Below are 13,794 nucleotides of genomic sequence, written 5' to 3'. Positions count from 1 at the left end.
CATCATCACCATCATTATATTTTGTTTCAATTTGCAGCAAAATTAGTTCACTTTTCTTCTAATTCTCTACCTTGATGGAGAAATGCTATTGTACAGAAAGGAATGGTAATAATGACACTTAAGAACAGGGACACAAAATCATTATTTTTCAAATATACATAGCATATGGCACAAATGGCAGCTTTGCCACCACATTTGGTACCTTGCATTTTCACATCAACACACATACAACAGCCATATTCTTTAAACTGCACAATATGCCACCATATAAATGTATCATTTTTCCTGACTACTGTTGATAAATACTTCAACTGTCTCCAGTTTTATCATTTTTTGTTTGGATATTACAAACAACGCTGCAGTTAACAAACTTGGAACCTGCAACTTGATACAATTTTATAGCTATTTTAAAGAGCTGGATTTACTACCTCAGCATTAAATGTACTCAAGAAATTCATGGGTCTGCTAATAACACAAACTCTAATAGTGACAGTTATCACTTCTGCTAGATTTTACCCAAAGAATTCCAAAATCCTCCTTAAAGTTGATATGAGATGTTTTGGCCACATATGAGAAGAACGGTAACTACTTTAAGACTTTAAAAAATACGAAGAGGACACTTTCTAGGAATAAGTCAAGACATTCGTGATGCGAGTTCCTTAGAACCAAAATTGTAACTATTATTGATCAGATTGTGTCTAGTGGACAAGCAGCAACAGCCATTCTCGGTGGTTTTTAAAGTAATAAAGCAGGTGTCCTGTGGCTCTAGTACTCTGAAAGTCTTTCTTTCTCATATATTAGATAGCTCCAGGTAAACAAGAATGGCTAAGGCCATCAGGTTAGACTCAAAGAATAACATGTTGTACCATTAGTTTGATATTAGCTGTGTTAAGAATGAATAAAATATAGTGATTATTTGGTTTTCTAATTTTCCATTCATTTCTTCCATTTTTGTATTTGTTTAACTTCTTGACATGGCCACAAAATGAATATACCTGACACAGGTGGCAAAACATTCTTTTCCCCAAAATAAAAAAATATATAGTTTGCTTAAGGAAACTCCAGGACGGGTGGATAATGATTGGAAAATCTTTGCAAAAGTTGTCAGAAACTGAAGATATTTTCTCCCTCAAAAGATCAGGGTATTCACTGTCCATCTCAGCTCTTGCCATTTAGCAAAGGTCATTGTCAGCACTATTTGGCAGCTTATACGAGGAAGCAAGAACCTTGCAATGTATACCCACTTCCTTATAAATTTGCCAAAATATGAAACATCCTTGTCAAAATTAGCATCTGGTCAGAAGCAAGTTTTTAATTCTCGTCAAATCCAACCAGTCAGTTATTTCTGGATTCACACAGGCAAACCTAGAGAATATATGTTAATGTGTTTTGGGAATCTTGCATGCTACCACTATACCAGCGGCGCTCCTGGTATTAATGTGTTTTGAATATTTGGAATGTACCTGCAATGAATATGGACAGGTTAGGATTTACTTGAAAAATAAAAAATCATTCAGATATTAAACTACCCATCAGTTTCCAGTTATTTATAGGCAGCACTGCCAAAACCACTCTGGTCAGAAATGTAGCTTGGGACTGTTGGATGGAGCGTATGTTATCCCTAAGCAAATTCTCCAAAAGTGAAATCTTTTCAGCAAGTTAAAAATATTATGTTGTCATTACACAGTTGTTAGACAACAATGAAAAAGGGAAATAAGACAGGATGCTGAGACATGATGCATGCAGAGATGACAATCAAGCAGGGAATGGAGGACATAATATGTACTTGACTCTGTCACCACCAATAACAAAGCCTACCCCACCCGAATCCAAGTTGATCCACCCATGTGAGAAAAGTGGCTGCCCGTCATCTTAGAAAGGCATGTTTGTAAGAAGGATTTAGGTGAAAAGGTAGATCAAGCTTTTAGTTATGAAGAGTTTCCATTCATATAAAATTAACTGGGTATATTAACTTTGTTTTCATTGAAAATAAGATTAATTTTCATCAATTCCTATGTGCCAGGCTCCGGGCTATGTACTATGTACACTGAATACATCTGATCGTCACACAACTCTGAAACATTACTGTGTCCCATTTTAAAAATTAAGAAACTGAGGCTTAGAAAGTACACATAGCTAATAAATCGGTAAGTGTAGGAATTCATGCCCAAGTTTCACCAACCGCAAATTCAATACTTGTTCCACTCTGTCCCATTAAGTGCAATACTTAACTTTATGTAAGTTTATTGTACATAAGAACTGAAGTAGATAATATGCACACAAACACTCAGAAATAACACTATTTACATGATTGCACTGCTCAGTAAATGATACTGTAAAGATAATTAATCATGCCGTCTTAATATTTTATACAAGTATACCATTTACATTAGTTTTTCCTAAGAAAATTCATTTGTTCAACAAAACAATTCAGAACAATGCCAAATATTATATGTGGTATTGAAATGAAAAATAATTATAATATTATCTATTGTCTCAAGGTTAAAGATTTTGGGAAATTCTCCAATTTTTTTGATCACGTATCTCTAAAGAAGCAAACCTGAGAATATACTGAAAATATCTGAATAGCAATTCATTTATGAATTATATGCAGGTACTACTATAATATTTAAAAGAATGAGATTAAAATAAGTAAAAAGTTCTAACATTTGTTTCTATACCCCGATAGACAGTTTCACATGTCAAGATGTGCACACTCCACTGTCTTAGAAAAGAGCTTCACATCTTAATTCAGGAAACCTATATCTACCCATTTCATGAACTTGGTAATATCTACTTTCTGAAAGACCAGAAATTTAAAAATGAGACATTGCCCTGCACAAAGTAGACCTTCAATAAATTAGTTATAATTAAAAATGATTACTGTATCTTCACTTAAAATATATATCACTTTCATATTTACTATACACAAAAATGGATTCGGAAACAGTGGATAGTACTTGTGTTAAAAAAAAAAAAAGGCAACCTTTTGATTCTGGGATATGAAATGATACGTGAAAATGTGGGGGGAAACATTTAACCAAAAATAGCCAAACCTTGTACTCTTAACATAGAGTTGAATTCTATGAAATGTATAGAAAAGAAAATCAGGAATTGTTTGAAAAGTGTGAAAGTTAACTTTATGGTTAGAGATTAGCTGAATTTTAATACCTGATAGTTGGGGAAAGAAACAGGAGAAGAATAATTGTAAAGGGAGAATAATTTTGGTTTATATAGGTTTTTTTGGCTTTGTGATGAAGGTAATATTTCTGAAAAGTGAGAGATTACATTAATTGTACAGATTTTGTTTTCTGGTCCTGCATAAAAAGTAAAATCTATTTAATATTAGTAGTATTTGAATTGTTTTAGCCATAGTCAGGACATGGTATCCAAACAGACCTCTGCCAGTTAGTTCTACCACTGGATTTCTTCGACCTGAATCTTTGGAACCTGGGCCAATGGAACTTTTGTTCTTCCTGATGTTTATGCCTACCGAATGATCTAGTTTTGGATTTGGCCTACGTCCGCACTCAAATGCAAGCCCCACAAAGTTTGGAAAAAAAATTTTTTTTAATTCTTCTGTTACATCCCCAGTGCCTAGAACAGCACCTGTCACATTTTAACTAGCCAATATTGATTTAAAGAATGCAGCTATCCATCCTTCTGCATACCTTAAGGCCTCTGAAGGCAGAAGTGAAGAGTGAGCCTGTATGTATTAATAAATTAAGACTGCCTTCTCTGCCAACCTGAAGTCCTTCTTTAGAAGAGTAGCCGAGATGCTACAAGTGAGACTGATCCCTGTAGACAACCATGGGATAATAGGGCCCTTTCCTCTGTCAACTACTTCTCAACAAAGTGTGCTTTGTTGGTCCTCCCCATTTCTCCAACCTCTAAATACTTAAGTACTTTGGGCTTTAGTCTTTTCTATCCATACTCACCCTAAATCATTTAGTCTCGAGGCTTTAAATTTTTATCTCCAGCTTTGATCTCTCTCTTAACTACAAATAATATATTCAATAGCCCATTCATCATCTCCTGGATATCTAGTAGACATCTCAACATAACTGATACCAAGCTCTAGATATCTCCCCCTCCCCACAAAACAGCTGAGCAAAGCCGGGCAGCCAAGTCAGGCCTCGATCAGATTAACTGCAGTGCCCCTCTAACCTGTGAGCAAGGAATAAATGCTCATGGTTTTAACCAGGGAGTTTTGAGGTGATTTGTTAGACAGCAAATACTAATCAATACTCCACCCTAAATGTGTTTCCCCAACTATCTAAAATTGCAACAACCCACACTGACTCTGATACTTCCCATCCTCCATCTCCCTTCTTTTCCTCCATAACACTTATTATTAACATTCATACATTTTATTTATATGTCTTGTTTACTGCCTATATCCCAGATTAAAATAAAAGCTCTACTTGGGTAGAAATTTTTTGTCTGAGTCATTGCTATATCCCCAGAACCTAACAATGTACCTACCACTCAAGCATTCATTAAACAACTAGTGGATGAACAAATGAACAAGTAGCCCTCTGTTCACAACTCTGGTATAATTCCTATATTACAACATTCAGTATTTTACAAACTTTGCAATTCTCTCAAAAATGTAATTCATATCTTCATTCAGTCTGATTCATCTAGTATGTCTTAAACCTGGTCATGAGACATTAAAAATCTTCAATTTACTATTCAGTATTTAAGATATGGTGATTTTTTTTTTAACGTTTTCCCAGAACTAAAGGAGGTAGATAGCCCTAAACTTAGGTTGTAAGATATTGAACATCTTTTGTTTAACTCCCTTAAATGTGTTTCCCCAACTATAAATAAAATACCTATACCACATATAAAGAACGGACAGCAATAAAAATGTACAGAGAACAGGAATTTTATGCTAATCCTTGAAGAATGAAGGAATTGGATACTTAATATTTTGCTCTAAAAAATATCATATATTCGCTATAAAGTATATGATATTTTTAACATCATATACTATGCTATAAAATATCATATATAGCATATACTATTTCTTTTAATAGTACTTATTCTGGTTTGTCTATTTCCCCCCACTGACTTTAAGCTCTTTGAGAAAGGACTAGTACTCAGCAAATATTTGATGAATGGATATTAGTATTTAGAAACTATATACTACCTAACTGGTAAAATGCAGATGCTCATTTTAGCTACTATCCTTTCAATTTTGGGGGGGGGGGCAGGAGCATAAAATAAAAATTCTTCACTAAAAAAATATGTAAATATACACACTAAGCCTTCAACTTTTAAAAAACTATAAAAAGAACAAATAAAGGAAAAATGTTTGCATATGGATGGAATTGATAAAGATAAAAGTAAAATTAGTGATTTGGAAAAAAAAAAAGAAGAAAACCAATGTTGGTTATTGAAAACCTGAATAAAATAGACTAACAGCTGGAAAGCCTAACTAAGAAAAAAGATAATGTTAGAATCAAAAAGGAAATCTAAAATTACAAACAAGTAAGAGATTAAGAGAATTATTGGAATACTAATGCAATTCTCTATTAATTTCTTAAATCTAGAGAAATAGTTGGTTCTTAAATCTAGAGAAATGACAAAGTATTTCTAGTATTTCCAAAATCAACTCAAGGAAAGATAGAAAAAAAATTATCAGATCTATAACCCTATTACAAATACAAATACAAATATTTTCTAACGCTCTAACCACTAAATAAACTGTCAAGTTTAATTTTATAGGCATTGTATACAACCCATGAGACCAGATGATTCCTAGGTGATCTAATTATTCTATAGCACAGAAGAAAGATGAAAAACTTCCCATTTATTTTTCAAAAGTAATATATAACCAAAATTTCAAAAGAGAGAATAAAGAAAACATTATTTTAAATCCTCATGAACATAGATATAAAATCCTGAATAAAACATTTGCAGCATAGCAAATAGGTTTGTTACTACTACCGGTGTGATGACAAATTATTACACTTCTCAGTTTTTTCATCTGTAAAATGGAGAACTTAACAGTACCTAAAGCATGATGTGTCAGGAAGATTAAGCAATAAGTATAAAGTTCTGAGAAAAGTGCTTGGCACATGGCAAATGCTCAGTAAATGTTAGCTATTATTATGCCAAGAACAAAAACAACATAATCCATTGCATTACCATTTTAACAAGAAAATAATATATATAAATGTAAACATTTGACAATTTTTTTGCAGACATTTTGGCAAATCTTTAAATAAAACAGGTATAAAGGGTAATCTCCTAAACACTTTAAAAAATATTTATCACACACCAATAGTACAAGTTATACTAAGTGTTAAAATACTGGTCATTTCCATTCAATTAAGTATTAAGATAAAGATGTTCAGTATCACCATGATTATTCCATGTTTTAGAGACTAAACTAATGAAATAAAGCAAAACAACAAATACTGGTAGAAATGAAATTATTATTTGCAGATGATATATAGCTAGAAAGTCTAGGGAAGTAAGTAAATTTCTATTACAGTAAGAGATTTTAGTAGATTGTATAAAAGATATACCAAAAATCAGTATCTTTTTTCCAGAAGAAGCAGCAACAAATTAAAAATGTATAGGAGAAAAAGAGAGCCCACTCACAGTAACAAAAATTATGTAACACCCAGGAATAAACAATGAGAATGGTACAAGACTGTATGAAAAACTGTCTAAAATTTCATTGAATATAAAATACAACCGGAATACTTTTTATTAACTATTTAGCAGTATCTGTTATCTTCTCAACCACTCAAACTAAAAATTTGGAAACCCTTCATTTCATCCCTCTCACTCTTTATATCTGAAATTCGTCACTAAATCTTGCCTATTTCACCTCATATACATTTCTAAAATTTGTCACCTCTTTGCTACCCCCACTTCACTTATCCTAGTTATCCTTGGAAAGACTCCAGCAAATATAATATTCTCCATACTTCTAGTTTTATGTTTCTCAAAATCACAGCCCATCCAGCTGCCACTGTAACCAATCTGAAACACAAACTTAACTAGATCAGGCCCCAGTTCAAAATAAAAGGTCACCACTGAATTCTGAATGGAGTCCAAGCTCCAAACTAATGAGGCTTTTAGTCATCTGGACCCAGCTTCATCTCCTCCTCTTCCTCCTTTTTGAGGCTTAAAATATGGCTCTGTGTTTCCCATACTAAGATATGCAAGCATCGCTGACGAAAAAGATGCTTCTCACAGCTATCATCATGGTAGGGTATACCCTACTAAAGTTACAACATCAAGTTTTGGTGATTTTTCAGAAAGACATGATTTTGTATTAAAAGGGATATTACATGGAAGATATACAAAAAAAAAATGTATGACTGCATAAGTTAAAATGCAAGCTCAAAGAGAGATGGCACTTACAAGGAGCTTTGACCGGTTTCCTGGGCTTAAAATGGGGATGATGATGACACATTTGTCATTACTAATGAAAGTCTCCCACTACCAAACTGTTACCACTTCATTTGCCAAGGAATTAAGATGTAACTAACACAAGCTGAGCACGTAATTATGCCAGGTCACCGTCTGCACGACCTGGCAGGACCTCACCTCTACCGTTCTCTCAAGCCCAGCGGCTGGGGTAGCCTTCCTGCTCCTGACACATTGTCGGGCTAGCGTGTCCGGGCCTCTCCCCTTGCTATTCTACCTAGAAATCTGTTCCTCTAGGGAGTATTCCTTGACGTATTTCCTCAAACGTTGCTTTCTCTATCCTGACCTCCCGTTTCCCTTCTTCTCAGCCACCATTACATTAGAGAAACAATTCTGCTCTTGTTTGTTTCTCCATCTCACTTTCCCTTAACTATTTATTATTTAGCTTTTTTTTTCCTAAGAGCATGCAATGGTAACGTTTTGTTTTATTGACAGTACGATTTTTATTTTATTCACTGAATCGATTACCTAGACCCAGCGCCTAGCACATTGTAGGCTCTAATTAATTATTCACTGACTGAGCCAATCTTACGCAACAGGTATTCCTGTTAGCCAGATTTTACCTTCGGAAGAGACTGAAGCGGTGAGATGAGAATCTGCCTTTGATCACACAGGGAGAGGTAGAGGTAGGCATTGTAAGCACACAGGCTTCACCATAACTTGACCATAACTGCACGGTGCCCCTCATTTACGTGACTTCAGTAGGCACCGTTTAGCATATTTCCTCTAGGAGACAGTTCCTTCCCAGCAGGAGACACTTCACTATCTTTGGTCCCTTACTGGTGACGTCTAGACGGCTAGCCCACGTTCCACACTCAGTAATTGTTTGCAGAATGAATGAATGCATAAATACATCACCCAATGATCGTTACGCGCATGTCGAATTGGTTAGATTACTTTAAGCTTTCCGATTTAATTTTAAAATCGATGTTTCACAGAGAAATAAACCCTGCCTTTAAAAACAGTGACGTGAAGAACACTTCCTTTGAATTGACAAAACACGATTTCTGACGAATGGTTTAATTAAAAGGATATGTGCCGTATTCTTACAATTTTCTCCAGACTGCTTTTTAACGCTTTATTCAACAGTACCATACATTCAGCAAAAAGCTCCACAACCAGCTAACTCGACTCATTGAATGCCGTACCCATGCATATTATCTCTGATCAAAAGCCGTAAATGACAGCGCCACGGCCGTGGGCGCCGAGATTTACACAACCGTCAATCGCGCCAAATAAAAACAGACACCTTCACTTACAAAAACTGACGCTACTGCGATCACCCTCGGAGCAACACCCGGCCCAGGGGTCACCCGCAGGGCGCTTTCTCAAATAAGTGTCGCGAGGACTATCGTTCAGGGCGTGACTCACTTGCCACAGAAATCCCCACGGCCGTAGGTTTACCCTGAGAAACCAGCGTTTCTGCGTACAAGGGGTGGACACAGGAGCGGATAAAAAGGGACCCCTCTCCCAGGCCGCCTCAAAACCTAGAGCCCAAGATTCTCCTCCTCAGAGCTCCTCACCGTGTCTAGACTAGGGGGAAGCGACCATTTCTCAGGTGGAGGATGATGCGCAAAGGAAAAACTGGCTATCCAGCGTGAAGGCCGAGGAACCAAACGAAAACAGATCGCACTGATGAACAAGGACCCCTGGTGTCTCCCTGCCCCTGCACAGCTTGAGCAGCGGTCGCATCTCTCGCGAGATTCTCGTCTTCCCGGGATCTCAAAGCTGAAACCTCGCGGCTTTTCGGATCTGAAAGGACAGCTCCCAACCCCACTTCACGGAACCATCAAGCGCCTCGACCTCTCTGCCCGTGCTCCCCTTCCCTCCAGCTCCTCGTCTCCCCACTCCCCTTCCGTCATTGACAGCCGTCAGTACCCCAGGCTGCCCTGGGATTTCCGGAGCGCGACCGGAACCGGAAGCTTCTGGGGGCGAGGGGGTGGGGTCTCAAATCAAAAAAAGCGCGGCCAGAGCTGGAGACTCGACCTGGCTGGGTCCAGGCGGTGGGCCCTTGGCGTGGCTGTGGCGGGTCTCAATGGACTCCACCCATTGCTTGAAGTCCTTGCTCCTGACCATCAGTCAGTATAAAGCCGTTAAGTCGGAGGCGAACGCTAGCCAGCTTTTGCGGCACTTGGAGGTGAGGGGCTTCGCTGTAGTAATACTTAGTTTACCGTGCGGCCGGAGGGTAGCGGCCCCAGCCTGGAATAGAGAGGACAGCTGTCTTCCTCAGCTGTCTTGTTGTCTTGGTGACGAAGGCGAGTGAGTGTCAGCCGGCGTTCCCACGCTCTTCTCCGCGCCCCTGGTCCCTCCAGGTTCCGCCGGCTGCTGCGGGGGGGCCGCGTGACTGCTGGAAGTCCTAGGAAGAGGAAGGTTGGGACAGAGATTGGGGAGTTTAGGCTGAGTTTGGGGCGGGTAGAGGAGAAAGCTCAAAGCCATATCTTATGCCTTTTTATTTTTTTCCGTCGTTACAGAGCCCTGACAGGATACACAGCGATTCTCAGGGGTGGAGGTGATGGGGAGTGGTGATTAAAACTTGTTTTGTTCCTTGTCCCTTAGGCAGTTTACAGTCTGAACCTGTTCCTTCCTGCTTTTATTTCAAATTCGTGTTGACCTCGAACTTGAAAAACACTATTTCAACTTTCTCAGGGTTAAAAGGCAATCTCACTAAGTAATCATAATAATTTTTCTTTACCAAAATATATTGCTCACAGTTTTTCAGTCCTAAAATACTGAATTGCTTTCATTTTTTTTGGAGTTCCCACTGATTTGTGTCTAGAGTAGTTATTCCGTGTTAGAACTGCTTTTTGCTCTTAATATGCTGTCATTTGTTAAGCATTGATGGAATGCCACCTCACATTGATCTCAGTTGAATAATAAATAATTAAGCCCAATCGAGGCTTATTTTAATTCTCTGTGGCAGCTTCTATTTACATAAAGTATATTCTATGTGTTACATGAACCCTAAATAAAAGATTAAATTACCAAAGATTAGCAAAATTCTACAAAGAGAAGACCGTTGTGAATCAGTCTTGGGTGAAACTGGAGCGCTTTAAATGTGTCTTTGTTCTCCCAAGCTTCACTGGCGTTCTTTCTACTTCAGGTGCCCATCTCCTAAGTACATTTTCTTTTTCATTCATTAGCTCAACAAATTTCTGCAAATCTAATAAAGATGAAGGTGTTAGCTGTTAAATGCTAATGCTTTGCTTCTTAAGATAAAACAGTATACTAGTGGATCCAGAAGCCACAGAGTAAGCTGGGCTGTCGGTTTTATTTAAGATACAGGAGTTACGTATTTCCGATATTAATTTGAAACATGACCTCTCTTTGAGAATTAAACAGGTATGTTTTGAATCTAACTACTATGTTGTGAATTGAAGGAGACTTCAAAGAAATTTGAGGCTTAGAGAGTGGCTTCTTGATAGTGTTCCAAACTTTCAGGGGGTTCCAAACTGAAAAATAATCTACCATTTAGAGAGATAAACACATACAATGCATAAAGTGCATTAATCTTCAGTAAAGATCTTGATAGGTTGTTTTTGTTTTGTTTTTTAACACATCTATACACCCAAGTAGCTACCACCCATATCATAATATAGAACATTTCCAGCCCCCTATAAGGTTTTCTTCAATGTCCCTTCCCATAAAGTTCAGCTAAGTGGACTTATACAGTATGTACTTTTGTGCTTGGCTTCTTTCAGTCAATATCATCTGAAATTCATTCGTGTTGCACATGAGCCAGTACTTCGTTCTTTTTTTATTGCTGTGTAGAATTCCATTGTATAAATGCACCACAGTTTATATTCTCTGGTTGATGGGAATTTGGGTGGTTTCCAGTTCTGGGTAGAATTTGAATAAATCTCTTATAAATATTTTCATACTCTTTTTGTGGCTATGTGTGCACTAATTTTTTTTATATAGGAGTGAAATTATAAGTCTTACAGTTATGTTCAGTTTTAGTTGAAACTGCCAATGAATTTTTCACAAGTAAATACCATTTTACCTTCCCACAAGCAATATATGAAATTTGTTGTCATTCATCCACACCGATCCTTGGTGTTTTCCGATTTTTAAATTTCAACCACTTTGGTGATGATATTAATGGTGAATATCTTTGTACAGACCTCATGAGAGCAACATGAGGATACAAAGAGAGACGGTTATCCTGTGAAAGGAGATTATTCATTCTGACATTTTGCTGCACTTTTTCTGCTATATTTTTTCTTTATAGCCCCATGCAGAATCCGAGCTTTGAATTGTTTTATGAAGGCAGAGCTAAACTGGTCTTGATGATTTTTCATAGCACTAATCTTACATAATGTTTATGAGCATGGGTTCAGGAACAATGAATCCCAATTTTGCTACTATCTCAGTGTGTTTACTCATCTGCACTATAATTAGCCCCTATCTTGCAGGTTATGAAGATGAAAAGAATTAACATAATGTACCTAAAACAATGCCTAGGCCAAAGTAAGTGCTAAAGTATTAGTTATTACTGAAATAAATTCTATTTGCCTGAAGCGTTCCATGGGTATGAATGAGTAAAGAGGAAAATTTGTAAAGCAGTTTTAAAATTTTACCTTACCTTGTAATGAATAATTATTACATGTTAGAGTGCTTATGTTATTGAATTACAAATCCAGTTCTGAGGGAAATTGTATTTAAAGCAGACAATGTCTTAATCTTGCTAGAGGACTAGCTATATTAGTAGGCAAAAGAGCAATGTTCAGAAGATTCCTTACAAAATATCTACTATCAGTATCTAATTTCACCTTCGGACCTGTTTTTCAGTCTTACAGACTTTTTCTTTAATAGTAAAACACATACTCCTTGGGAAAAAGGTACTCTGAAGTTCTCTTATCAGCAAAGCTTTAGAAGAAAAACTGACATTTAGGTGAGGGAATAAAAGGGACATAGAAAGGAAAGATTAGAGGGAATCTAAAACAGCCTGCTTAGACTTGATCTTTTAAAAATGAAAACATTCAGAACAGATTTAGTCTAATTCTAAAGTAACTAATTGTTCTTCCATTTTTATAGAAAAGACGTGCTTAATAATAAATAACATTCAAAAAGCATTTGAAAATATGTGTCTGACAACTGTTTTTGGCCTTCAATCCCAGCTTTACCTTTATGAGGGGTAAGGGGGAGAGTGGTTTGTATAGTTATAAGAGAGGAGTAAAAAGTGGAATAACCAAAGATAAAATTTATGCCTGACTTGGCCACTTAAATTTTTTTTTTAACTCCCTTTTTTGTAATTTCTAACTACTGGACTCACCTACTATCTTTGGAAGGGAGAAGAAGTAATCTAGAATTTAATCCTATAGCTAAACCTTTGGATTTAGCTACTTTTTACTTTCTATTGCCTTCCTCAAAGTAGGTGGAATGAATGTACTGGAATTCATTTATTCAATAAATATATTAGTAGTAGAGTGTTAATTTGTAGTCTATGCCTTTATGGAGTGTTCAGTATAGTAGGGAGGATAAATATTACTAGGTCGCCAAAAGTTTGCCAGTTTATGAAATGTACTATAGGATAATGTAATAGGCAAACCTAACCTAGCTTGTAGAAGAGAGTTAGAGGAAGCTTCTTGGAGGAAACAAAACTGAAACCTGAGTGATTACATTAATTAGTGAGAAAGAGATTGGTAATCTTCAGGCAGAGGAAACAGAATGTATGAATTTTTTAAATTAGGAAAGAATGGCAGTGGCACTTTGGAAGAACTAACTTTTTGTTAGAAATGGTAAAGGGAAGAAAACCCAATTTTTAACGAACACATTTTAATTACTATTTTGTAGGTAATTTCTGGACAGAAGCTCACACGATTATTTACATCAAATCAGATATTACCAAGTGAATGCCTGAGTTGCCTTGTAGAGCTACTTGAAGACCCAAACATAAGTGCACCACTGATCTTAAGTATTATCAGTTTGTTGTCTCAACTAGGTAATGTATTTAGTTTCTCTTTTTCATTTTTTAGAAAATGTATGAATTTAATTTTTTTTTTAAAGATTTTATTGGGGAAGGGGGAACAGGACTTTATTGGGGAACAGTGTGTACTTCCAGGACTTTTTTCCAAGTCAAGTTGTCCTTTCAATCTTAGTTGTGGAGGGTGCCATTCAGCTTCAAGTTGTTGTCCTTTCAGTCTTAGTTGTGGAGGGCGCAGCTCAGCTCTAGGTCCAGTTGCCATTGCAGGGGGCGGAGCCCACCATCGGAATCCAACTGGCAACCTTGTGTTTGAGAGCCCACTGGCCCATGTGGGAATTGAACCGGCGGCAACCTTCGGAGCTCTAACCGCCTGAGCCACTGGTTGGGCCCCCGAATTTAATATTTTTAAGAGGCAAAAT

At 36.9% G+C, this 13,794-nt stretch overlaps 2 protein-coding genes across 8 annotated transcripts in view; one reads left to right on the top strand and one right to left on the bottom strand.

The window, feature by feature from the left end:
* Nucleotides 1–9,343, bottom strand: part of DZIP3 (DAZ interacting zinc finger protein 3) — a 93,675-nt gene extending 84,332 nt beyond the window's left edge. For 5 of the 7 annotated variants that reach the window (XR_013994614.1, XM_081068382.1, XM_081068386.1 and 2 more), the window contains exon 1: nt 8,976–9,343. The gene's annotated coding sequence lies outside the window, so the exon portion shown is untranslated. Of the gene's footprint in view, nt 1–8,015 lie in introns of all 7 variants that reach the window. The other 2 variants (XM_081068383.1, XM_081068388.1) reach the window with 2 other exon arrangements.
* A 144-nt stretch (nt 9,344–9,487) lies between these two features.
* The window catches only part of CIP2A (cellular inhibitor of PP2A), a gene marked incomplete at its 5' end in the record, with an annotated part of 35,507 nt that continues 31,200 nt past the window's right edge, over nt 9,488–13,794 (top strand). Inside the window, 2 exons of the mRNA XM_081068422.1 lie at nt 9,488–9,589; nt 13,246–13,393. Of these exons, the coding sequence (XP_080924548.1) occupies nt 9,488–9,589; nt 13,246–13,393 (250 nt within the window). The remainder of the gene's footprint in view (nt 9,590–13,245; nt 13,394–13,794) is intronic.

This window comes from Rhinolophus hipposideros (assembly GCF_964194185.1).
Source record: "Rhinolophus hipposideros genome assembly, chromosome: 2".
NCBI lineage: Eukaryota > Metazoa > Chordata > Mammalia > Chiroptera > Rhinolophidae > Rhinolophus > Rhinolophus hipposideros.
This window is presented reverse-complemented; position numbering and strand designations above follow the sequence as displayed.